At 37.3% G+C, this 26,142-nt stretch overlaps 2 protein-coding genes across 9 annotated transcripts; both read left to right on the forward strand.

The window, feature by feature from the left end:
- Positions 1 to 399: 399 nt before the first annotated feature.
- On the forward strand, positions 400 to 21,018 carry PHT4;5 (phosphate transporter 4;5). Of its 8 annotated transcripts, none has more exons than XR_015975320.2 (17): positions 400 to 1,002; positions 1,511 to 1,656; positions 2,203 to 2,302; positions 2,863 to 2,915; positions 6,179 to 6,253; positions 8,143 to 8,223; positions 8,479 to 8,540; positions 12,049 to 12,152; positions 13,119 to 13,234; positions 15,622 to 15,658; positions 17,839 to 17,934; positions 18,059 to 18,126; positions 18,635 to 18,776; positions 18,859 to 18,911; positions 19,504 to 19,590; positions 19,696 to 19,886; positions 20,684 to 21,018. XR_015975320.2 is itself a non-coding variant. In XM_008797609.6 (15 exons), exons 1-15 carry the CDS (start codon positions 610 to 612, stop codon positions 19,789 to 19,791), a joined length of 1,641 nt encoding a protein of 546 aa, XP_008795831.3. In that variant the 5' UTR covers positions 400 to 609; the 3' UTR covers positions 19,792 to 20,086. The 8 variants fall into 8 exon arrangements, 1 of the variants encoding a protein (XP_008795831.3); XR_015975319.2 differs by lacking the exon at positions 20,684 to 21,018 and adding an exon at positions 20,144 to 20,517 and having other exon boundaries at positions 19,696 to 19,975; XR_604768.6 differs by lacking the exon at positions 18,059 to 18,126 and having other exon boundaries at positions 19,696 to 19,975; positions 20,144 to 21,018.
- A 2,036-nt stretch (positions 21,019 to 23,054) lies between these two features.
- On the forward strand, positions 23,055 to 24,158 carry LOC103711469 (triphosphate tunnel metalloenzyme 3-like). Its single transcript, XM_008797608.5, has one exon. It carries the CDS (start codon positions 23,362 to 23,364, stop codon positions 23,998 to 24,000), a length of 639 nt encoding a protein of 212 aa, XP_008795830.2. The 5' UTR covers positions 23,055 to 23,361; the 3' UTR covers positions 24,001 to 24,158.
- Positions 24,159 to 26,142: the final 1,984 nt, after the last annotated feature.

The following is a 26,142-nucleotide window of genomic DNA, read 5'->3' on the forward strand; positions in this document are numbered from 1 at the left end:
TATAATAGTAGAGTTTATGAGGTTGAGATGTATTTTTAATGCTTTAACGATGTAAAAGAATAGCAGATTTTTTATATGCTTTATTTAATTTATTTATTATATTTTTATATTATTCTAAGAATTATAATTCTATCTAAGAATTAAACATCTGAGTCAAAAACCATTTTAGCTCTCATTTACTAGCTCATCTTTGTTTGTTGATCAAATGAGCTCGTTGAAGCTTGTAATCAAGCGGAGCATGAGCTAAGATGTAATCCTTATCATCTAATAACGAACATAATAGAGCATTTTCCAGTCATTTCCTTGAATTGGAGCAGTTCTTTCTTCCCACTTGGCAGCTTGACACGTGTCCACCAGGATTCTCGGAGTCCTACTCTGATTTGAGACCTGCAACGATTTTTGTGGCTGTTGGGGACTCTCACCTCGATGGCGCGCGTAGTCCGCGGCTGTTTGTCGCGTGGCTCTTTCCGCTCCTTTCAAAACACGAGAAGTAAAAGAACAAAGGAGAAAAAGAAACCGGAGGAGGAAAGAAGCAATAGCGAAGGCAGAGAGAGCAGTTAATTTATCACTAATCGATCAAGAACCGGATCGGAAAAAGATCTTGTTCGGATGGCGGCCAACTTCGCTCTCCGATCCGACCGTTGCCCCCTCCTCCACCGACCCCCGCCCCTCCTCTATTTAAACCCCCAGCGCGCCCTCTCCCGTCGCCCCCGCTTCCTTCTCCCCTCCGGCCGGCGACGTCCGGCTTTCAGGGTTTCCTCCTCCGGCGGCCGGAGGAAAGGGGAGGAGGAGAAGAGGGGTGGGGTTCTCATCGACGTCCAGCGGGATGAGGCCTCGCAAGTTGGAACTGATGTCGAGGAGGAAGGAGGAGGACGGGGTGTGGTATTGGATGGGAGCTATGAAGGGTTTGAGTGGAAGTGGCCGCCTTGGAGGGATTTGCCGGAGCGGTATAAGCTCATCGGGACGACATCTCTTGCCTTTGTCATCTGCAACATGGACAAGGTATCGCCTCCCATCCAGGATTTTTTGTTTGTTTGTCGTGTGCCAGTTTGATGTCGAATACTTGACATGGAGACAGACGAAAAAGATTCGAAAATTTTCCTCATTTGAGTAGTGATTTTGAATCTGTAATCTGTTTCTTGATGTTATTGCGAGTTAAGGCTGCCATATTTTGTCCATATGGAATTTTATTTGATATGATTAACGTGGCATGTATCAGATACGATGTTAGAATTTAGGATGTTGTTGAAAAAAAAAAAATTTGTAACGCAAGAGTTGAGAAAAGGCATATCGTATTGTAAATGTTCATATGTGAGATTTTAGAAGTTGAAATTGCCAGTACTCGTTTTGTTTCATTTCTTGTATTTTAGATTGGTCAGTTTATCTTGTATGCACTTTGTGCTTCATTAAATTAAGATCCTTGTAGATGGATACCCAAATTAACTAAAAACCTCTCTCTCTCTCTCTCTCTCTCTCTCTCTCTCTCTCTCTCTCTCTCTCTCTTTTCCAGGTTAACCTGAGCATTGCCATCATTCCGATGTCACATCAGTTTGGGTGGAATTCATCAACAGCTGGCTTGGTTCAATCTTCATTCTTTTGGGGCTATGCGTTGAGTCAATTGCCTGGGGGATCGCTTGCTAAGTTATTTGGTGGAAGGTTGGTTGCAGGCAACAAAGCCATTTGAGCCACGATAAGTAAAATATAGGGTTGGCCACTGGTCAAGATACTCACTATTCATAGATGATAATAATGGGCAATCACCATTAATCAAGTCAAAATTTTCACTGTCTATTGCTATGCTAATCAGTACACAAGCAGGTACTCCCAGTAGAAAGAAAAAATTTTAGTATGTTGCAGCTTTCCCAAATGGGAAAGTGGATATGCTCTTCTTTTGTGAATGCTGCTTATTTTACCAGTTTTATTATAAACAAATTCAATTGTATTCTCCTTCCTTTTCTAAAAATCAAATTAAGATAAATATTGGAAATAATAAATGAGTCTTATCCTAGCTATTTTTAATAGCTTATCTCGAACCTTTCTCCTCTTGTCTTCTACTTCTCTGTTCAGCTTTCTTCTCATTTACAATTTGTTGGCATGTCTTTTTATTTATCTTGATTTGTATCACACGTTGGTTCTACTATTTTCTATGTAACTTACTAATATGTTATGTACCTATGCTGATGAAACATCTTCTAAATATAGGAAAGTTCTTAAAGTTGGTGTTCTTGCTTGGTCCTTAGCCACAATTCTTGTTCCATTTGTAGCAGGATTTATGCCAGGGCTGGTTTTGTCAAGAATTTTGGTACGTTATTGCTTGTCTCATGTCTGTTAACTTTCTGATATTTTACTCTTGAACTTTTTACTAACTTGTACATGAATGATTTTGATAATACAATAAGTTTTACATGTTCATCCATATAGTGTGTTCTCCTTTTGCTAAATATTTTCTTGGGCTTATATTTTACTCCAAGAACATATTTTCTTTAAAGAAACTAATCACATTTCTCAAGTCCCAAGTCTTAATTCCATGTTGTTTTATTTAAATTACTAGGATCTAAAAATTATGTGTTTTCTTGTTTATTTGATTGTTGGGAACTGTGTCTGAAAAATAATAAGGTCTACATAATTATTTAGAAAAAGTCATTTTATGCTAATTAATCACCATCGAGCCTTTTAACTTTTGATCATCTTAATTGCTTGTTGTCATGCACAGTGGTGACCCATAAGGTGCCAACTTATTCTTGATTCTGAACTTTGTTTGTACTGTCAGAATTACTATAGATAATGTTGCACACAACTTCGTATATTATTGTAAAATTTCTGTAACAATACTGAGCAGGTTCTTGGTTTTGCATTATTCAGGTTGGGGTAGGAGAAGGTGTTTCTCCATCAGCTGCAACTGACTTAATTGCAAGGCAAGATATTAGGATATCAGTGCAGTTCATATGTAAATTGTTTCCATAGGTGGCATGTAAAACCAGTTTCACTGAATGTATTTTCTCTTCCAAATTCCTTACTTAGGCAGCTTAATATTTCCTGATTATGACCCAAAACATATCCACGAGGTTTGTTCCCAAAACATGTTAGTTTACTCAAATGTCAGCGTAAGATATTGTCAAGCTGCTCAAAAACTCCAAGGATTTCCAATAGCTATCACCAATAAGTATGAAGCATGCATTCTCTGCTAATTGCACCAAGAAAATTTACGTATGAAAATTCATATAAACTATAAAGTATAAAGCTTTTTCTTTGTTATTTGAAATGAAAATTTCTCATTTTCATATAGTAGATGATGTCCAGACTTTCCTGTTCTATATCTGGAATGTGACTGACTTGGGCATGACCATCAAAATGACATCAACAAAGAGAGTGCAAGATGTAAATATAACTAGACCTTTAAATGAATGACATGTAACTATGTAATTATGTATCTTTTTGCATATATTGGTGTGCATATGTATATAAAGAGTGAAGTAATTTCTATAAGACTGTCGCTTATTCCATAATATTCAGCATATTACGTGTATCATGCTATTGCACAATTACTTCTATTGGCACCTTAGAAAATTCATGTATTGGCACCACATGCCACCATCTGCTAGAGGTATGCTTAAACTAGTTGACTTATGAAAGTTTGCTTACTTTTTGTAATGACATTTTAATTTAACATCCTTGGCTCACTTCGATCAGTTAAAGCGGCTAAGCATTCCAAATCCGTTTCATGTACTTAGACTGGACTTGGTTAATATGAAAAATAAACTGAGGCTCTATTTTAAGCCACTGGATGGACCTCAACATATGCATAAAATGATCGGAAACAAATCAAGCTGTTTATGAACAGGTCAAGTTTAACTTGATGATGGGCTCATCTTGTCTTATTTGGATAAAAAGCAAGCAGAACCCTAACATTGAGGCTTGTGTTGTAAACAACCCAAGCATTAACATTCCTGGCTAACATAAGTCGACTCAACGTGGCTCAATAACTACTTTGCTTGAGACCCTTCAGTTAGAAAGTGAACCGAGCTCGACTCCATTTCTAAAACCCTTTTGATAAAACAGGCCTAGCCTGAATACATAACAATTTGGTTTGTAGTTTGTATACATTGTAGATGCACAAAATTATATGCATATTATTGATTTATACATAGAAATATTTCTCAGAAAATAGATAAATGGAAATGCTCTTCAAATAAACAAAAGCATGTAAATAAGTTATATTATATCTATTGAGGATGTTGTCATGTAACCAATTTGGATTTATGCTTGAAAGACCAACTATGGAGGCTATCTTTTTTTTTGCAACAGTTAATAGAAAAAGGAAAAAAGGTCTACATATGGTCTTCATTAATTTAGAGAACTTATCATTGGGTGTCAAGAGAAGTCATCTGGTGAGCTTTAAGAAGGAAGAGTATTCATTTAACAATTTATTGAAATAATTGAGGACATGTATGCTAGGGACAAATGTTAGAAGTGGTTTTGGTACAAGGGTTTTTCCAGTTGGAAGGCTTAATCAAGGATCGCAATAAGTCCATATCTTTTTGTATTAATTATAGATGAACTCACAGCTAATATTCAGGAAGATGTACAATGGTGTATTTTATTTGTAGATGGTATGATATTGATTGATGAAAAGAAACCATTTAAATACTAAAAGACTTGCAGAGGAAAATTTTAGAGGATAAAAGCTTAAAAAATTGGTTGGACAACGATAGAGTACGCCGAATGTAAATTTAATGAGGATGAAAATGAAGACAAAGTATCAATTAAGATTGATGAACAGGAGATACCATAGAGTGACCGATTTTGTTATTTAGGATTTATTATACAAAATAATGGGGAGATAGATGAAGATATGGGAGATAGATGAAGATATGGGAGATAGATGAAGATATGGTTGGATGAAATAGAGAAGTGCATTTGGAATATTATGTGGTAGTCGCATACAAGGTCCGCCGTACCGGTACCGGTCGGCGTATCGGTGGCCGGCCGGACCGGTACGGTACCGGTCCGGTCCGGTATATACCGGCCGGAACCGGTACGGTACGCGGTGGTTTCAAAAACCACAGCGCGCGGTGCTGTGGTTCTAAAAAAAAAAAAAAATCGTACCGGTGCGAACCGGCCGGTTCGCACCGGTACGAGGCCGGTACCGGCCGGTACGGGCTCTGAACCGGCCGGTACGGGCCCGTACCGGCCGGTTCGGATAATAAACCGGGAATACCGGTTTTTTTGCCGTTCCGGTACCGGTCTAGGACCGGACCGGTACGTACCGGCCCTACGGGCCGGTACGGTATTCCATGATCGCATACTTTGGATACTTAAAGAGAAATTTTATAAAACAATATTAAGGTCTGAAATGTTGTATGACTCATAGTGTTGCACCATAAAGAAAGTATATGAAAACAAATTAGGTGTGATAGAAATGAGATTGTTAAAATGGATTTATGATAAAACTAGAAAGGATAGATTAAGAAATAAATATAGTAGAGGAGCTGTAAGAGTTGCACAATTTAAGGACAAAGTGATGGAAAATCAACTGAGATTGTACAAATATGTACAACGAAGATATGAGGATGCTCTTGTAAGGTGAGGTACTTTAGTTTGTGTTGAGGGTTGTAAGAAAAGAAGAGGAAGATTCAGATTAACATGGGTAGAGATTGAGGAAGGACATGGAGAAACTTGGTATAACATTAGAGGTGGCCTTCGATTGGAATACTTGGTGAAATAGGATCCATAAAGCCGACCGAAATTGTTGGGAAAATGCTAGGTGATTTTGATTATCATGATTGTAATTATGACCAAGATGTCTCCAAATTAAATTTCAATATGGAGTATAAACTATAGTTTTCACAAAATAATCTATCTTATGATGAGTTTCAAGATTTCTAAGTTCTTAAAATTCGGTCTTATTAAGGAAATTATCTAGTTTGGGTATCATGGCTTCTTTCTCTATGCAATTGGTTGTGAATCAGTGACAAAATTAATAATCATAAATAAGAAACTTCAGGATTTGATATAATATAGCAAGTTTCTGGTACCTATCAAGACAATGATTCATTTCATGATTTCCCCTTTTTTTCTTGTAATGAATCTAACATTAATTTTTTTTCATTAAATGTTAGACATGATATTATTCAATTTGTTATTATCTTAACATGGTTGGTTATCCAACCTTATGCAGATCTATTCCCTTGCAAGAACGCTCAAGAGCAGTTGCAGTTGTTTTTGGTGGTTTGAGTGTAGGAAGCATCTTGGGGTATATCTCTGAACTTGGTAGTAGTTAAATATGTTTTGGGCACCATTTCAGGTATACTGCAGTTTGAATATTGCATATCGATATATCATACACCAATTGCTTTCTTCATGAATAATTTTTGAGCAGTCATTAGCTGTAGCATGTCACAGTATTATCATATAAATACAATATTCCTGACAGTTGATTTTCTTCACGCATGTCAATGTTGCTAGATGAAATATGTGCCCATACTTGTTCAGAGCAGACAATATATGATCACCTTAGATACTAGATTGTTATCAAGAAAATTATTGGGAAGCTAGAAATATTGTGCCCTTTGTCCAGGTTCCACGGTATTGTCAAACAGAAGGTTTTTTTTTTTTCATTGGACGTACTCGGCTACTGGAAATATTGGATCGTACCATTTTCTTCCAGTAAACAGTATACGAATCAAGTTTGGTCTGTTGGCTTGAAGAACTTGTGGACATCTACATGTTCATAATTTAGACCAATTGTATTAGTGACTGTTTAAGTTTTTCAGTCTACCTCCTGATTAGATTCTCCAAAACCCAAACAATAAATGCACATTTATGTTGCCGTAATATATTGGATGATCTGTTTCTAATCAGCCTTCATGTGTATGTTCATTAAAAAGAACAAAGTCAATAATGTATAGTCAGAAAGATTTTCGCTCTATAAATTTATGCCCTTAACCATAATCTATCTGAAAATTTTTAACTCTTGTATTGTTGTTCATGAACTCTTTTATTCTCAATTTTAGAAGTCAGAAGGGGGAAGAGAAGAGAGGGGGGGGGGGGGGGGGGTGTTGCAGAATGTGGTTATGTGTATGTCTGTGCGTGCATATATATATATATATGTGTGTGTGTGTGTGTTGGATGATATGTGTATGTTCATTAAAAAGAACAAAGTCAACAATATATAGTCAGAAAGACTTTTGCTCTATATATTTATGCCTGTAACCATAATCTATCTGAAAAATTTTAACTCATGTATTGTTGTTCATGAACCCTTTTATTCTCAATGTTGGAAGTAGAGAGAGAGAGAGAGAGAGAGAGGGGGGGGGGGGGGGGGGGGGGGGAGGGAGAGAGAGAGAGTGGTTGTGTGTATATTTCTGTGCGTGTATCTTGCTATCATGATGGGAACTCTCCATTTTCTACTCTATTATTTTAATATATCTCAATGCTGGAGACTCTCACTTTCCTCAGCATTTTGGACTCTAAATAAATACAGAAGCAAGTCAGATTTCATCTCCATTATAAATTCCTTTTCAAATACCGAGATTGAGCCGGTACTATTCTTTTATTCCTTTTCCATCCTCTCTCTCAAGAGTCTGAACTATTTCAAAGACTCAAAAATCTCCCTCTCCCATGCATATCTGTGTATTTCCCATATGCATTGTCATGTGCATTGCATGTGCCAAGTGCTAGTAAATGTATAATCTCAACCAACATGGCTCATTCCTATGATATGAAGTTGGTTTTATGGATTAAATTATGACTCTTTCCAAATTCACAAGAATCTTGGAGGTCCATCCTGATTGAATGAGCTTAAACTGCATGACCAACAAGGTAGGTTCCATACCCACCAAGTGGTTTACTTTTTGTTGCAGGAGTTTATCTTGCCCAGAGTTGCCCTAGCCAAGAATTAGGCACCAAGATAAAAAAGGTAAGGCATAGTATAGGAAATCACACTCATCTCTAAGGGAAAGTACGCAAGTTGAAGAGCAAAATTAAAATCATAATAAAAAATGTGTGATAATAACATTATTCTTTGTTGTAGTAAATATACCAGATTACCAGTTTTATTTGTGTCTACTGAAACTAAACAACTGCTTGTACCTGTACAATAACATATGAAATTTGCTCTCATCTTGTCTGGAAATTTTGCAGGCTTCTGCTGGCTCCTTCCATTATCCAAAATTTTGGTTGGGAATCTGTATTTTACATATTTGGCTTTCTTGGGATTATTTGGTGAGTAAACAAACACTAAATGCCTGATATTCTCGATCCTATTTTCCAACTTGTATATGAATCTTTATTTTGGTTGAGGCAAAATACAATTGATTAGTAAAGTTTACTGTTTATGTTACTGAGTTCTTAATCACCAGTTTTGCTGTTATTGATGGTAAAGATTACAGAGATCTCCAAAATGCGCTTAATTTTTATCTAAGATCTGAATCTTAGTTAATACTTTGCATGTTAATTTGCTTTTATTGTCCATACAAGGTGTTTGGGATTTGAGTTTGTTAAAGAAGGGCAATCACCATTTGATGCAGAATACCTTTTTGGTAAGTGTAGTTCCATTCCTTTCTTTTTTAAAAAAAATCGAGTTTCCTGATATATTCAGATGTGTTCAGCGCTTTTCCCTTGCTTCTTGCAGAGGATTTGCCATTAACCCCTGAATTTTTAAAATGTTAAGATGTTCACAAATTTCATCTAATCTACAATTATATGAAAGATTTGCCTGCATCATAAAAATGAGCATTTGAATATTCTGTTCTCTTATATCAATTCAGCCTTAAAATGGAAATTTAAAATGCATTGTAAGGTCGAGCTGTTTTTTCATTACAAAGAGCTGCCGATGATATAACATTTCTAATACAGAACAAATCATTCAAGCTATTACTGCAATTGACTTTAGCAAATGTGTTTATCATACTTGTCTCTATCTTAAGTAAGGTGTCACATCCCATACGTCAGATATACAGTATAAGAATGAAATCCCACCAGCTTGAGAAGGTAACAAGACTCTTCGTAATATAAAACATGCCAGATGGTTCTGTCGATGAGATGACTGAGCTTTAAGCTTTTCCTTTCCCCTGCCTATAAGCATATTGTTGCCCAAAGAAAGCACACCCCAGCACATTTCCTCAACTATTCTTGCATGTTCCTTGGTCTTCTTTTGAAGCTTTTGCAGTTCCCTAGTCCATATTTATGACAGATCGCTTGTGCAACTAATTAAATATCTTATTAATTATCATATTTACCTATTAGATGTCTTGCATTTACTTAGCATCTTTATGAAAGAAACATATAAGAAGAACCAATATAGAAGGTGACTAATGTTTACTCTCAGTCATTCTGAGATTAAAGATTCCATATAAACAAATGGCTGATGCTTTCTCCTGGTCTTTAATGTGATCATTTCTATCTAAAGAAATTTAGAAAATTTTGCTTCACACCACTCAAAAAATGCTTAACTTTGAGAGTTGCTCCCTTCTTCTTTGTAGACTACTCTGTCTCCATTGTTTCAGATCCTCCCCTGTAGTATGAGAGGAGGGCATCATCAAGTTCCTTAGTACTGAAAGTTACAACATTCTTCAAATCCAAGAAGATGTAAGTAGAGAGTTCCTAAAATTTAGGTTTACACTATTTTATAGAGTAAGCCTAAATTTGGAATAGGATCAGAGGTGGCCCTAAATAGGAATACTTGGAGAATGAGGATCCATAAAGCCGACCTTAAATAGGTAGGACAAGGCTTGATGATTATGATTAATGATTATGACTATGCTATTTTATTTTTAATTTACTTTTGGATTTATAAATAGAGGGAAAATTAGGAATGTTTTAGTCATCCAAGTCTTTTCTATTTGTTTCGTTTCTTTTTTCACTTGAGAAAGGTGGGCTACAAAGCACGACTTCGATTGAAGACTTAGGAGTGGGAAAATTCTTATAATTGGTTGCTTGCCTCCAATAAATAATGCTAGTGATATTGGAAAAGGCTGGAAGTTGTGGAGAGAGAAAAGAGTGCTAACAAAGTAAAAAAGAACAAAATAAATCAAATAAATAAAATATGACAGTGGATATATGAAATATGTGGAAAAACAAAACATGTCTTATCACCTGCATGAGTACTAATCTCCTTTTTATTAACCCCTAGGTTATTTATATTCCAAACACTTAACTGAAGCTAGTTCAAGATGGCTCTCTAGATTCTTCTCCATCATTTAGTTCTATGAGAAACCAAGTCAAATGGTCTTCTCAGGGCCTTTTGCTTTATCTTAACTTTGCAATCTTAGGCCTATCCTCCTACTATTCCCGGCTACTTTTACTCGTGTCCCTTTTCTTACTGATGCCTCAGCAGGTCTATATTGGACATCACCAATCCATCTCAACCAACAAAATATTATTCATTTATCTCATTTATTTTTAGGCTTCATATGAACTCATCCCAAAAGACATAAACGGAGAATTTATCTAGAAACCAGCTTTTAGTTGGTTAACTATTCCGTTTCTAACTAAGGAAAAAGACTATTAGTGCCTTTAGAAATGTCATTTGAATAATTCTTTTGTTAGAAAGTTTGGAGGGAATCCTAAAAGATTTAAATCTCTTTCTATGTTGAACATCAACTCATTTCAGTCATGAACAATTGGACAGGACAGGTCAATTCCGAGGCTTGAATTCAGAGATAACTTGAAGATTTTTGCTTTGCTTGTTGAACAAAAACATAGCACTGCACTAGACATATTAACTGACACAACCAAGATGGGTGGAGCCAAACTGATCAAAGTCACACGACTAAACAGAAGACTTTTGGGCAGAATAATGATTGCTTGATAAGTCGCTATAGTTACAAGACATAGAATTTGTTTTAAGGGTTTTAAGTAAGAGGGTTTTTTTCCTTTTCTTTTCTTTGATAGAGAGGGAGAGGGAGGGAGCAGAGACCCATCAAAGTTACATCACCTGGGTCCAACAAATTGGCAATGCACCTTGAACCCAGAATCTCCCTCAGGGAGAAGAGGGGTGTGATTGTGACAAGGCACTTCCAGTTCATGTTTTTAAGTAAGAGGTAATGATGACTCATGTAAAACTAATCATATCCATTCCAAAACAAATTAAACAAACTTCAAAAGTAAACAAATATTTCCTTTTTTCATTGTGAGAGAGTTTGCAAAACCTAGTAACTCTGCCAGCACACTGTCACAATTTGTTTAACAACTTTATTTAAAAAAAGGGTTCTCATCAAGACGCATGGAAACAAATATATAAATGTGACAGATATAATTAAGTCTGAAAAGGTACCTTAAGTTTAGATGTTATTCTATTTCTACAAGAATACCAGAGATGGGGATGCTTATGTTTACATGTGGTGATATTAAGGACTGTTGAATTTAGTATGATAAATTGTGAGGTTCACTTTAATAGAGGATGGAAATTGACAACAAAGTTAGATGGCATGGTCATGTGAAATACAGAACATTGACAATTAAAGCTGGCAGGTGTGGATGGATGGAGAGATCTATGGCTAGAAGGTATCAGAAAGGATTTGAGAGAGTTTGAAATAACAAAGCCAGATTCATACAGTTGGCTCAACAGATGGAGTAATTTGTATTGATACTAGTATCATATCAAATCCAAACCATATTATCTAGGAAGGTCTCAGATTTCTTGAACTGTTGGAAAGCAAAATGAGGGATGAGGGATCAATGTCTGCGTAGATCAAAGTTCTGCAAAGGGTTGTAAAAAATTACCTCTGGCTGACACATGGCATTAGTAGGAATGACAAAAGATAATTTACAAAGCCAGTTTCATGTAGATAAGTCAACATTTCAATTGTGGTTATGTTATTAAAATTGAATTGGTGAAAGCACTTTGCCTATGTAGACCTGAGGAAATTTCAGCCTCAGCCAAAAAGAAAATCTTTGGCAATTGCACTCCTATTGCATTTAAAATGCTTTTTATTTCACTGATTATCAACTTTTGCAATCAGCTTAACTTTAATCAATTTGAGACAATTTCTATCATTATTATTTTGTTTAAATTCTTGCTAGAATAATTATTACAATGCTTGTTAGGCTTGAGAAAGGGACCATCAGGCATCAGAAACTCTTTGTTTACATCTGTATATACAAGAAATTCATGGAGTTCATCTTTCAAAGAATTGGGCGACTCTCTCAAGGTATGATGCCATTTGCATGTCTGTTGCGTATATAGTGTTAGTCTTTTGGAAAGGATAATTCCAACTTCAAATATATAGCCTGTGTTAATGAGCATCCCCACATGTGCTGGTCATCTTGTTCACACATGCAGAGTTATTAAATTGACTCATGAAGAGCACAAAGTGTCATGACTTTTAAATAAGTTGCAGTGCAAGAATTGCCAAGAAACAAGAAAATAAGATAAATTACTTCCCACAGAAATATTTTATCAATATTTATCGTTAGACTGACTAAATATGTTATCAATATTTAAAATTTCTTTCCTGCAATTAACACGTCCATTTTCTTAACCATCTAGACTTGACAATAAACTTCTATAACCCTGATATCTGTCCTAAAACTTCTAGGTTTCTTTTGTGTCTTCTATCAAGAATTTAATTCTTACATGTTATAATTTAAGAGAAAGCTATGTGGTTTTTGTACTCCTGTAGGTTCATAATTTTGCCTTAGAAGTGATATCAGTAACAGAAGATAGTTAAAATAATTAAAAAAATCTCTAACCTACCACCATTTTTAACCTAATGCAGAAATTGCAGGCTCTTGCCCTACTAAATAGCATAGACTCCATATAGTTAGTCTCATATAAATTTGATGCACTCCTAATTGTTTGTTTTATCAAGGTGATTGCTATTGGTTTTCTGCATGATAGAAGACATCATCATATGGCGTAAGTCATGCCCCCCTCAAAAAAAGACATAAGTCATGCGACTGAGCATGCAAACACATGGGTTGCAACTCACATTGTTGGAGAGATAGAAGGGTGGGCTGGGAATGTGGGCCCTTAATATTTGATGGTTTTATTTGCATTTAATCTTTAGTAATTCTGTTGATTCAAAACATGAAGTTTGTGTTTTCACTGATGACAATTTTAGATGTGTCAACCAATATTTGTTGACATGGTTATCTAATAGCTTGTGTTTCAATAGGATGTACCATGGAAGGCATTTTTCAAGAGTCCTGCAGTTTGGGCAATGATATATGCTCACTTCTGTGGAAGTTGGGGCCACTACACTTGTTTATCTTGGCTACCTACATATTTTAGGTATCTCACTTCATGCCTTTTGTTTCAGACTTCTTGCATAAGACTTTTAGATGGCTTGTCACCATTGATTTTAATATTATTTACAATTAAACATAGTATGTGAAAGTTCTGAAATAAATTACAGAAGCTCCAAATATTGATTCACATATCCTTTCTGCGAATTGTGCATGAAATGGATTATTGATTTGTATGTTCTTTCTGTATTGGGTTATGGCTATAGTCATGGTCATACTTGATTCATATTTGTTATTTAAATAAGTTTTCTGGAAATTTTTGGACATACTTCAGTATGATTTCCTTGCTAACTTACTTCCCACAGCATAATAAATTTTTGTTTGCTCTTTGTATAGCTATAGTTTCTTGAGAATGTTTCCTAGCATTTTGATTACATTAAATTTGTTATCAGTTTGACCTCTAGTATCAGAAGTATCTTGTCAACTGGAATATCTGAGGCCACAACCATCCCATTTGTTTTCTTGTATACATTAAGTATTTCTGTACCATTACACAACTAAATGCTGTGTCTTACTTCATATTCTTCTTTTGTTTCAAAACCATCTGGACTCATTCTGGGACCTGTTAATTTTCTTGAAATGGTTACCATTACTATCAACTTAGTGATGTTGTTTAGCTTCTTTTCTGAGTTTCAATAAAAATGTCTATTTGGATTTACAAGCAGTGGTGCTTTTAAAATTCTGCCAAATGTTATATCTTTAGCATTTTCTACAAGCTATTTAGATGTTACAACTTACAAAAATTAAGTAGTATTCTAGTAGTTAACTAATAGGAAACTGATGGTTTATTTGTTATATCCTTCTGTTCAGAATTGAAAATTGAGACTGTCGTGGTAGCTATAGAATTAAGATAAGTTGGAAAGAAGATAAGCAGCAACATAAGCGAGAAGGGACATGATATCACTGTCTTCTCAAGTGATTAAGCCAAATCTGAAGCCCAGTATCTCCAAAGCTAACAGATCAGCAAGGTTCTCTTGACTTTACAAGAGAGAAGAGAAAGTCAAATTATAATGTACTTTTAAAAATGAAAAGATGTTCTTATTACAGCCCTCCCGCCCCTTTTGTGAGACTTGTTTCCTATGCATAATCAACTTGATGTAGAAAAAAATACAAGCTACTAGGCTAAAATAACAAATTCTTCTGCTCATGAAAGACGATATAAAAATAACTCTACTACTGCTGTTCTTCTATGGTACCATAATGAGACCCAATCATGTTGAGATCCTGCAACTCACAAAAAGCTAAAACCAGCTCAAGCAAGAAGCAAAATACATAAAGTCTTAGCTGTCAGGTAGCAATTTCCATAAATTTCAGCAACTACCCAATTGATGTAATTTGCTGTTATGTAACTCCAAGTTACAATAAGTCAGCCAGCTTTATTTCCACTTTCAATTGCCTCTCAATCTCTAAATTGTCAGTGACACATTCTTCACTAAAGATGAAGAGAGAGGAGAAAGAGGGGAGTGTAGGGTAACAAGAGTAACGAAAGGGGGAGTGCACAGGTTAAATATCAGTCATGCAATAGTAAGGGAGATTGGCTACAAATCTGGGGAAGTAATGAGTGATTGCAGCTGTTAAAAATATTGGTTATTTACGTGCCTAATTTAGGTTATTTCACAAGATAATTTACAATCCAACTTCCTATTTCAGCCCAATGATCAATCCCAAATTACAGTCAACAATTGAAGTTAACAGCCTATGATTATCTCATTTCCCAACAACCTGTCAGTCATGCTCAACTGAAAAATATTGTCCTTAATCTATCTTGTTGGAGAACTCAAGTGAGCAAATCTGCCAACTGTGACTTAGAACTGCATTAATGGGGGCAGTCAACCTTAATATGTCAGCCTGTTCATGAAACACAGGTTGCTAACTGCATATTATTTTTGTTTATTTGTTGCAAATGGTGCAATGAGTTTTAAGATAAGTATTCCACTCACCAAAGTTAAGTGCACACCTAGTTAACCTGTGATGAAAGAAATGACCTGATAGCGCTGTATTCGACCTCCTTATTGTATTGAGCAACATAAAATCTTTCTTTCTCTTCTTAGTAACCAAGTTTTTCTTTGTGAATTTGTAGTATCCTAAAGTGTATTGTGGGTTTAACAAGGAAACCTAACAAATTTACATAATATATTCACAAACTTCAAAGTGCCTTGTGCACCTAACAGTATATCTCATATAAAATGCATTATGCAAGTCTACATGTGGAGAATGTGGACCATGCATAAACTTGTTAACCACACTGACCACATAGACAGTGCCTTATTTGTAATGTAGATTATGGTGCAACTTCTTGCTGTGATACTCTATGATATCCTCATGGGTGTTTTGAAATATTACTAATTTTTTCCAGTTTTACAATAACCACAGTGAGGAGCTGGACTTAAACTTGATGGAAGCTGCATGGGTAAGTCCTTGATGACATATTTGATGTACATTATCATTTCATATTAAGATCTGGAATGATTTATATCATTACTTTCTTATGGGAAAAAAGTGATTGAGAGGACAGTCAATAAGATGTTGTTAGCTTAAGAAGAAGATAGCTATATAGTAAATATATTTTAGCCGCTGTAATTCAACAGATAATCCAATATGATTGTTTATCTACTAATTATGTTGAATTTTATATTATTTTCAGTCGCTTGCATCTATATTGTGGTAATCAGTTATTCATTGTAGAGACTATTGGACCAATTACTGCACATGCATTTTCTGCTATTGAAATTTTAAAAAAAAAGCATGGTATGCCGTGCCGTACCGTACCAGACGGTACCGGATGTACCGTACCGGTTCGAAACCGATACCGGTGGCATATCGACACTTGGTATGCCAAAAGAATTGCATACTGTACCATACTGACACTGTGCTAGTGTGGCACCAGTACAGGGTCTGGTACCGAGACGGCGAACCTTGAAAAAAAGAAAATCTTCAATCAGACTACAATCTATTATGTTCCATATAAAGAAGCTCATTGGTTAGTAGAAGCCAGTGCTTTTGGTGTCTCAGTGTGGTTAATTGATTTCTGTTAGCCATCAAAATTTGTCAAATGCAAAATGTGCCTAAGATTAAAGATAAAGAAGCCTTTGTCCATTTTCTCCTTTTAGTTGCTTCCACTCTATGACTGCAGGCAAACATCTCTTTACCTCTCCATTTTTCAAAATACCTGCAAGGCTGCAACCCTCTCCTTTCTCCTCTCATTATTTTACAGCTTTTGATGTTCTTTCCTTTGACTGGTAATCATCAGACAGCCTTTGTCCATCTCTCTAAACACCCCCACCTTGTGAAAATTATGGATTTAATTCCCTGTTTCTATATCCAGATTTTGTGATCATAATCCAAAAATTAGAATAAATAGACTCTATCTTCTCTTTTGTAAATCCTAGAGGGGACATTCGCTTTTTAAATCTTGTGGTAGTTGAGCCAAATAAATGTTCCATCTAGACATAAATCCCCAGCGTAAATGCATTAATCTTGTTGACCGAGGTATCAAAGATATAAGATGTAGAGCAGGCTTCTGTCAGGCTAGATGCAAGTCTGTCCATATTAAATATCCTTGGACTAGCATCTCACATTGCACAATTTCCACATGCTGGGCACATGAAAGTGGAAGTCAGTCTGTTGCACCGCATCATGAAGGTCGCTAATACTTATCTGAGACTATTCTTCCCATACTTGAAATCCATGCATGTGAAGAGAAAGGATTTATTGTACTTTTTTTGGGTGATGTGACTTCCACCCATCACTGTAGATACAACTTTGCTTTAACTCTTCAGCATGGTGTCATGTCAAAATTATTTATTCTACTTGGAGTATAAGACCAGAAAAATAGCAATATCAAATTTGCGTATATCCTGGATGAGGAATTATTCAATGCTTTTCTCTAACATCAAATTTGTGTATATCCTGGATAAGGAATTATTCAATGCTTTTTCTCTAACATTTTCTACATACACAAAATTCTGTAGAAGGGCATAATAAGCACCAAAACTGGGAATTGGTGAGTTGAAAAGTAGTGCCGCGTACTGCCACAAGTGCCACAAAAAGTTGAATCTTCTAAATTTGTTTTGCACTTGCTATGGGCAATACATACTTAGATCACAGATGGATTACAATTATATTTCATCTTGCACTTCTTTATGTACAGAACTAAAGATTGCTTGACTACTAAAACATTGCATGATATTTATGTTAACTCCACATCCTCAAAATTATGATGCATGAGATGAATAACAAACAAAAATGAGGAACTGGTAATTTGATTACAAAGTGTCATGTAGTGCTACATTTACCTTCCAAAGAACGCTCTTTCAAATTTCAACTGTGCTCTACATAATGAAAGTGAATCCAGATGGTTTTGCAGTTCATATAGTGGATGTATGAATGCTTGTTTTATCTTATACCTATTCAGAGAATGTGGTCGTAACAAGATCTGTGTTTGATGGACAAGGATTAGTATGTATTTCTCTAGTCAAGGACTATATTCCTTGACTATTGCTTTGGCAATTGGTAGATTAAACTTGCCTCAGGCTTTTTGCAATTCATTAAAATAATAAAATTATATATAATTTTTGTTTTCTATTTCAGGTTTCAATCCTCCCTTCTTTGGGTTCGATTCTTATTACCTCCATTGCAGCCCCTTTTGCAGACAACCTAATCTCCAGTGGAGTTGAGACCACAGTGGTAAGGAGGGACACCGATATCCTGACCATTCTACATTTCCATTTAAAAATCATATGATGTTCTTATGCTTTGGTATGTTTCTGCCACTTTTTTTGCTTATTAATTCTGGATCTAATATGTGCAGTTTTCTTGTTACACTTGCCGATTCTTCAAAAAATATTACAGAAGGATCGCAGCTGAAATAATTATAGTGTAGGTACCAATGCCGTATTTGTATCATACATCTTACCAAGAAAATGTTAGAGAACTGGTTAACTAGAGTTTTCACGCATAAGCAGGGAGTTTGAATTTCAACACCAAGATGCATATGTAGCCAAGTTTTACATGGTCATTGAGAAATTCTTTTCTAATTCCTGGGTTCTAGGTATCAGTAATTATCTTTTGCCGACAACCATAGTACAATACTGAGGATCTCTGTGTCTTGAAAAATGTTTATATTCAAAAATCATAGGGTGGTGAGAACTGGGTATGGGTGTCAGACAGGTGTGCCACGTGATGAGTGTTGAAAACAAGTAAACTGACTGGAAATTTGGTCACCAGATTTTCAAGCTGCCAGATTGTGCTTTTATAATATATGTTGTAATATATATGCCTGTGTATGTATGTATATTGATGCAACGAGACACGAATCTTAAAATATTGAATGACCCTCTTACTGAGGAGCCTATCAAGCTCTGATCATTTGCTTTTGCATGTGTAGGTGAGAAAAATTTGCCAAACAATTGCCTTTATGTCTCCCGCAGTTTGCATGACTCTTTCCTCTGTGGATCTAGGCCTGCCACCTTGGGAAATTGTAGCATTTCTTACTAGTGGTTTGGCACTGTCAAGTTTTGCCTTGTCAGGTACTGCTTGAATTTCACGTTATATGTGACTATTGGCTATTTTTCCTAGGGTAACTTGTACACATATTTTGTGTCACTGCAGGACTGTATTGTACCCATCAAGACATTTCTCTTGAATATGCGAGTATACTATTGGTATGCAATGAAACTCCTTGCTTGTTTTCTATTTAGATTTTCTTATGTCACCTCATATGAGATATGTCATTGAGAGAATGTTTCACCATATCATTTCCATCTCAAATACTTAGGTAATCAGCATGTACATTAACATTATCATATATTGGTGAAGGAATTTAGAATATGTGGCTTTGCCAGTTCAAAGCTCATGTAGAACATTTGAGTATGCCTTTAGTTTGGCAAGTAATTACAATGTTCATTTTCCATGTATTTTTTCTTATATCACCATCTAATAAGATCTTATATTTTGGGTAATTTCGATATGCATTTCTTTCTCTCCAAACTTGTTGTTTTCAGCCTATAGGATCATATTTAGGTGATTTATTAAATGACTGTGAAGACAAATTCTGAATACTGTTCCTGTTCCCAACTAAATGATGTTTGCACAATTGTGCTGTAACACACACACACACACACACACGCACATATATATAGAGAGAGAGAGAGAGAGGAGAAGAAAAGAAGAAGAAGAAGAGCATAATACAGACCAGAAAACTTCTATGTTTATATGGAATTTAACATGAATACTGCTTCTGAAACCTTGGTACAGGGTATCACAAACACAGTAGGGGCAGTACCTGGGATAGTTGGTGTTGCCCTCACAGGCTATCTTCTTGATTTGACCCATTCATGGAGTGTAAGTCATCAGGATGGAGATACACATGGATTCTTTTCTATTCTATAATTTTGCCAAGTTGCTACCTCATTGGACCTAATTAGTGCTTTGTTCTTCTTTGTGTAGATATCATTGTTTGCCCCATCAATCTTCTTCTATTTAACTGGTACGGTTGTATGGCTAGTATTTGCCAGCAGTAAACCTCAGGACTTTTCTAAGTGAGATTCGTCACAACAACACTCTTCCGAAGCATTCTTGGTGAACTTGTGACCAACCATATCCAATAGAAGAAAGGATGCACCATTGGATCTGAAAAGGTGATTGAATTTAATGACATCCATCAGTCTTCATTTTCTAATCATGGAGGTGTGAAGGAGAGCATGTGACTGAAAAAAGAAAAAGAAGGGTAAATGATGATGTATATTTACTTATGCAATTGTTTAATGTATATAATTGCAACATTTACTTCTGTACAGAAAAGGAATATTGATTGATGAAATATTTAGTTTTGTCTCCAGCTTTTATCCATGTGAATACCTGTTCTAAATTTGGAAGTATGCTGTGCATGAAACAGATTCTTGGTTTTTGTCACGATGTTGATGCAGCGAAATGCTCAATCTACTAGCGAACTAATTAGCAACTGAAGCATTGCAGCTGCTCAGGCACAGAATGACTATTCCCTTATCTAGGAACACTTGATCACCAATTAGAAATTTGTGGATTTATGTATTGAAAGAGCTTGAAGGTTGTACAGAAGAAATTTTCATTCTAGTGATAAAATATTATCTACTATGGTGCTTGTTACTATTTTTTAAAATCCTTGCTCTTGTTATAGTACTCTCCATACTATATCTGCTTCTGCTTCCACAACTGTGATTATTATAGAACATATGTAACAAAATTGACTTGCACACTCATTCTTTTATCAAAGAATATGCGTCTTAGCAATGTATGCTCGGTATGTGCATTGCTTCATCGAAAGCTATAATGAACAAAGTGTTAATTGCTATATTTGACTGGTGACTGTTGATGATTTTATTTCTACATGTCTTGATTAGTTGCCTCTAGCTTGTGCCTTAGAATGCGATTAATTTATAGCCTGTCTACTTATCAGGTTCACCAGCACCACCAAACAGCCTGTTCGGATTGTCAGCTAGCTTGTCCATGTTTCCTCTCACATGTGAGGAAGATGAGGCATCAGGAGTCATCATGGGAGTCCATAGATGTTGCCATCTTGAGGTTCTCAGAATAGCAGGAATCAGCTTTTCAGATGCGTACTCGACTTTCTGAAAAACTTGGGACTTGTTGAAGCAATTATACTAGTTTCTCTCTCTTATATTTCCATAGGGTGATTGAGTATATATCTTGTAAATAAGATGATCAAGTGTCCAAGAATGCCACCATAGAGATAAACCAAAATATGAAATTTTGCGTTAATGCTCTCACGAATTCACCTTCTCCATTGCCTTTTTTTTTTCCTTCCCTCCCAACAATCTCTGAACGTCACCATCGCCAAACCGACTCCAAACCCCTGGTTTACGGTGTGCCCAACCTGTTATCAAGCATGACCGGTGTGGAAACATTAAGGGCTGGCGCTTCACAAATATTATCCCCAGGCTTTGGGTTGTAATAATAAAACAGGTAACAAGAAAAGGGGGACGCGACCAAGACTCGTTCATAACATGGTAGTATATTCTCCAAACATTCGAGAAAAAAAAAACTTTAGATTATCGATTAGTCATGACTTGTCAGTTTTTTTTTTTTTTTGGATAACACGGATATCTTTATACCATTCTAGTATGAGTATATCCAACAAAATCAGAAAAGAAAAGAAGACAAATAGGAGAAGGTATGGACTCCAAACTATTTCACAAGAAACCACCGAAGTGCTGGGCGATATACAAGGCAACCCAATCAGCCACCCTATTCACCTTCTAGTACACATGAGTGACATAGGCATCCACGCAATCCCGCAGAACACCACGGATATCATACATAAGAGGATGTTCAACACTTGCCCCCCGTGTGACTCTATATCCACCTAATAACAGTCGTCGAATCCCTTTTAAGCTGAATCTGGTCGGCCCTTAGGATGAGGCGAACATAAGAGATACTCTCCCAAGTTGCCCTCATCTTTGCCTCAGGAACGGAAGTATCATAAAGCCGATAGCCCCTACCGCAATCAATCTAGAGTCAAAGCTTCTGATGACAAACCCAACCCCACTTCTCCTTCCATCATTCGATACACTGTTATCGAAGTTCATCTTGAGAAAGCTCTAGGGTCGGGGCTCCCAGGTGATAAATATCACCTGAGGCGCAATCAAAGCTAAACAGGAGCCCCAGATGTCCCTCACAATCTCGGTTCCATCAATGGTCTGAGCTTGAGCGTGCTCTGTTGCATAGATAAACGTCATGTTAGCTATAATCCTCGGGCTTTGCCATCTGCCCTCAAAAACTTTGGCATCTTTGTCCAACCTGATATAATAAGCAACATAGGCACATCTGGCACCACTGGCCGAGTTAGCTGGATGGACTCCTTCAGGTGATCAAGGAACGCCACACTAGGGTCGAAGACGACAGGAAACAACAAACTACACCAGTCAAGCGCCACACCACAGCTGCCCTCGGAGATCCAAAAGAAACATGCTCCGATGATTCCTCCACATCCAAGCATCGATCATAATTAGGGAAGAGTCTCACCCCTCTTCTGCAGAGCACACTCCTAATTGGCAAGCTACCCCACGCCACCTTCCACAGGACCAAGACGATCTATGGGTGAATGCGAAGCCTCCACAGCCAGCTCCCATTAATCGATTGCAGCGCCATGATTCTGTACAGCTCCTCAAGATCAGAGACTCTTACCTTAGACCGGCAAGTCGAGCCCTAGGTGCTTTATCCGGTCCATCTAACTTTAGAATTAGCACAGCTAGGATTCTCTTCGCCAACTGCTCCCCAATAAGCCACTGAACCATCGCTACATCCCAGCTCCTCTGCCTCGGGCTGAGAAGGTTACACACCTTGAGATCTGCATTGTTTACATTAACCATAGTAGGCTATAACTGCAGAGACATGTCCTTGAATTCCTGTCAAAGTGTCTTAACCAATTAAGATTTGTTAACATGTTAAATAAATTATTTGAATTTATGAATTGGCATAACTTGTTCGAATGGAACGGAATGAAAATTGATTATGCGGTTTTGTTTTTGTTAGTCTTCCTATTATATCAATAATTTCATATTCTTTCTTAAATTTTATTTTTTTATGTGTTATTCATGTTCTTTTAAAACTTTTGATGAATTTCTCGCCGAATTTTGAAACCTTCGCGGTCTAAATGCTGAACTTACGATCAGGCTGATGAAATATAGATTCAAAACGTAGGGTTTTTTTTTTTAAAAAAAAGAAATATATTAGTTTTTTTGATTATGAACAGAGAAGCGGCAGACTAGCTCAGTGTTACTCGGGCCTACTTCAGTGACCTCACCTCCCATTGTGATATATACTTTAGAAAGAAAGGAGGGGATTTTATGAGAGACTCACTGTAGAGAGAGAGAGAGAAGGAACAGTAATGGGAGAATGCTGAGCCGGAAACCCAGCAAGATCGAAGTGAAGGCGGAGGACAGGGAAGAGCTGGAAGAAGCCCGCCGCCAACGCTCCCTTAAACCCCCCCGCGACGGCCATCCCTCCTCGAACCCTAATCCCAATCCCCTCCACAAATACCTGGACCCCTCCCCTCTCGACCCCGCCGCAAAAGCCCAGCGCATCGGCCTCCACCAGCCCTGAAACCCTAATCCAATGGAGGTCGAGGTCAAGCTCCGCCTACCCGATGCCGCCGCCCACCAGCGGCTCTCCGACGCCCTCGCCCCCCACCATCTCCGCACCCACCTCCAGGAGAACCTCTTCTTCGACGGCGCCGCCGGCCAGCTCTCCGCCCGCCTTGCCGTCCTCCGCCTCCGCTTCTACGACGGAGACTCCCGCTGCGTCCTCTCCCTCAAGGCCCGCGCCCGTCTTGCCGGTGGCATCAGCCGTGTCGAGGAGGACGAGGAGGAGATCGATCCCTCCCTCGGCCGCTCCTGCGCCGCCGAGCCCTGGCGCCTCGCCGCCATGGCCGGCTCCTCCCGGATCATGGGAAGGATCAAGGAGGAGTTCGGGTTGGGCGGTGAAGCGGAAGAGGGGGAGGAAAGGAGCTCTTTTGTTTGCTTAGGGGGGTTCCGGAACGTGAGGGCGGTGTATGGGTGGAAGGAGGGGCTCGAGCTGGAGCTCGACGAGACACGTTACGACTTCGGTACGGGCTTCGAGGTGGAGTGCGAGACCGCCGACCCGGAGAGGGCCAAGGAGTTGCTGGAGGGCTTCTTGAAGGAGAATGGGGTCCCTTACTCCTACTCCGAGGCATCCAAGTTCGCAGTTTTCCGGGCAGGGAAGCTTTTACCGTAGGTCTTGTCTTTCCCCCTCTTAAAAATTTTAGATATGTGAGCTGTTTCTTTTGAATTGAGAGAGAACTCTTCATGTTGAATAAATTTTTGATTCTGTCGTTGCTGGTTTAAATGGATAATACATTTTGATTGTATCGAGTTCTTGATAAAATTTCTTTTTGAGTGGGTTGATTTGATGCATTTCAATATATATTTGTATCCATATGGTTCAAAAATTAGCTTTGTTGTGATCTCAGAACGTCAATCGTTTATCGTTTGTTCATCAGTGATCATGTGTGGTATGACCTTCATGAGGTTGGAATTCTCGTGTATTAAACCAATGGCGTAGATGAATTGTTGTAAGGAGCTAACCATGCTGGCATATCTAATTATGCTCTGCTATTTGAGTTAACCAGCCCTCTTGGGTCTTGAAACTGCATGGAAGTTGTGGAAAATGATGTTGATGACAGAAGATCAATAGCAAGAAAGACAATATTACAATTTTTTGAATGTAGAAATATTTGTAGAAATTTGAAGGGATTAGAGCTCATTGTTTTGTTGGTTTATAATATATCAAAATATAAATTTCTTGATTTGATCTGAACCAGGTTTGCAGGGATTTATCCTACTGAACATAAATAGAATACATCCATAGTTCTTTTACATGAAAGGAAAGTCAGGGGCAAGATGTCTTTTTTTTTGTTTTTTCTTTTGGAATGTGTGTGTGTGTGTGTGTCTGTCTTTCCTTTGTTCAATATACAAAATTGTTCTATACAACACTCAGACATGTTCATCTGCAACCACAAGGCCCTTGTTGTGGACATCGAGGCCATTTAGATCTTTACGACCAGCATTACATTCATATAGACATATATCATTGAGGTTGTAATTGGTGGATCCAAGATTTATCCTAGCCCAAATGCCATTTACAAGCCATCAGAATGAGTCATTTCCAGGTAGATCTTTCCACATTAAAATAGTATGTCCAATTCAAAGGAGACAAAATAGTCTGTCTAATTCAAAGGGAATGACTTTAAGATGAGTTGTAAGGGAATTTTGCTTATCTGAATGTTTCCATATGGATATGAGAAAATATCCTTGTAATTCTAAGTCTTGCCATATCATGGAGGTCCATTCCCTTGAATCCATTGCTTATATATTATTCCACTGCATATGTTCTGCAAAATACAGTCCCTACCAACACACTTGCTGTTAGTTCAAGAGTATTTTTTAGCTTGGAAGGCATTCTTCCCCTCATGCATCGTGGGGACATAATTGGTAAATTCTTCCATCACTTATTGGGAGCAAACCTTTCCTTGCAATTGTCACACAATTCAGCCCTCTTCCCATCTATGTTAGTGTTATATCTAAAGAGAAGGGCTGTATTTATAGCAAAGTTCTTCATTACTCTGGGTTGATCTAGTTGGATATGTGTTGATGTGAGTGTCAAATTCTCAGTATTTAAGATTTTCTTCTTGCAGCCATTACCCAGGTCTTGTACCAACACCCATGTTAAAGTGTCAGGTTCAAAACTTGGGACCAAATCAGAGGGTCACTCTCTGCTCCCTCTTTTCTCCTCGATCCTGCAACAGGCAATCCGGTCAGTCCCTTGCGAAGATTGATTACATCCAGCATGGAACAGTATTCAAATTATTTTAAGATGGTTGCATCATTTGCTTAAGAATGATCAAACAACGTCAATCTAAATTTTTTTTTCGTGTTGGAGCTGGTTGATCATCTCCAGTAAATCTAGAAAAGCAACCCACAGCAGGTGACTTTAGGTAAATGGCCCTTCCTTCAGTGGTAGTCGAGAAGGATAATGCTGCTTATTAAGCACTGAATCATTTTGAATTTTATGAGGACTTTTGAGTACTGCAATCATTCATAATCATGCTATCATGTCTTTTGCTGTCTACCATCAACACTACAATCTCAATCCTGCTTTTATAACCTGGTGTTGTTAGCCATATATTTGATAGCAATTAGTTTAGAGCAGGCACTCAAGGGGGAAAACATCATGGAAAATCACCTTGGAATTATATGGAAATGCTGCAGTTTATATGAATGCTTAGGCCCTATTTGGGATTGCTGTAGAAGTTTTTGAAAAGTAGAACTTTTTTAAAATTTGTTTTTTTTTTTTGGTGCAATAGCAACTTACACGCAT

Source organism: Phoenix dactylifera, chromosome 2 (assembly GCF_051530095.1).
Source record: "Phoenix dactylifera cultivar Ajwa chromosome 2, Ajwa_hap1_PhDact_Kaust_v1.1, whole genome shotgun sequence".
Taxonomy (NCBI): domain Eukaryota; kingdom Viridiplantae; phylum Streptophyta; class Magnoliopsida; order Arecales; family Arecaceae; genus Phoenix; species Phoenix dactylifera.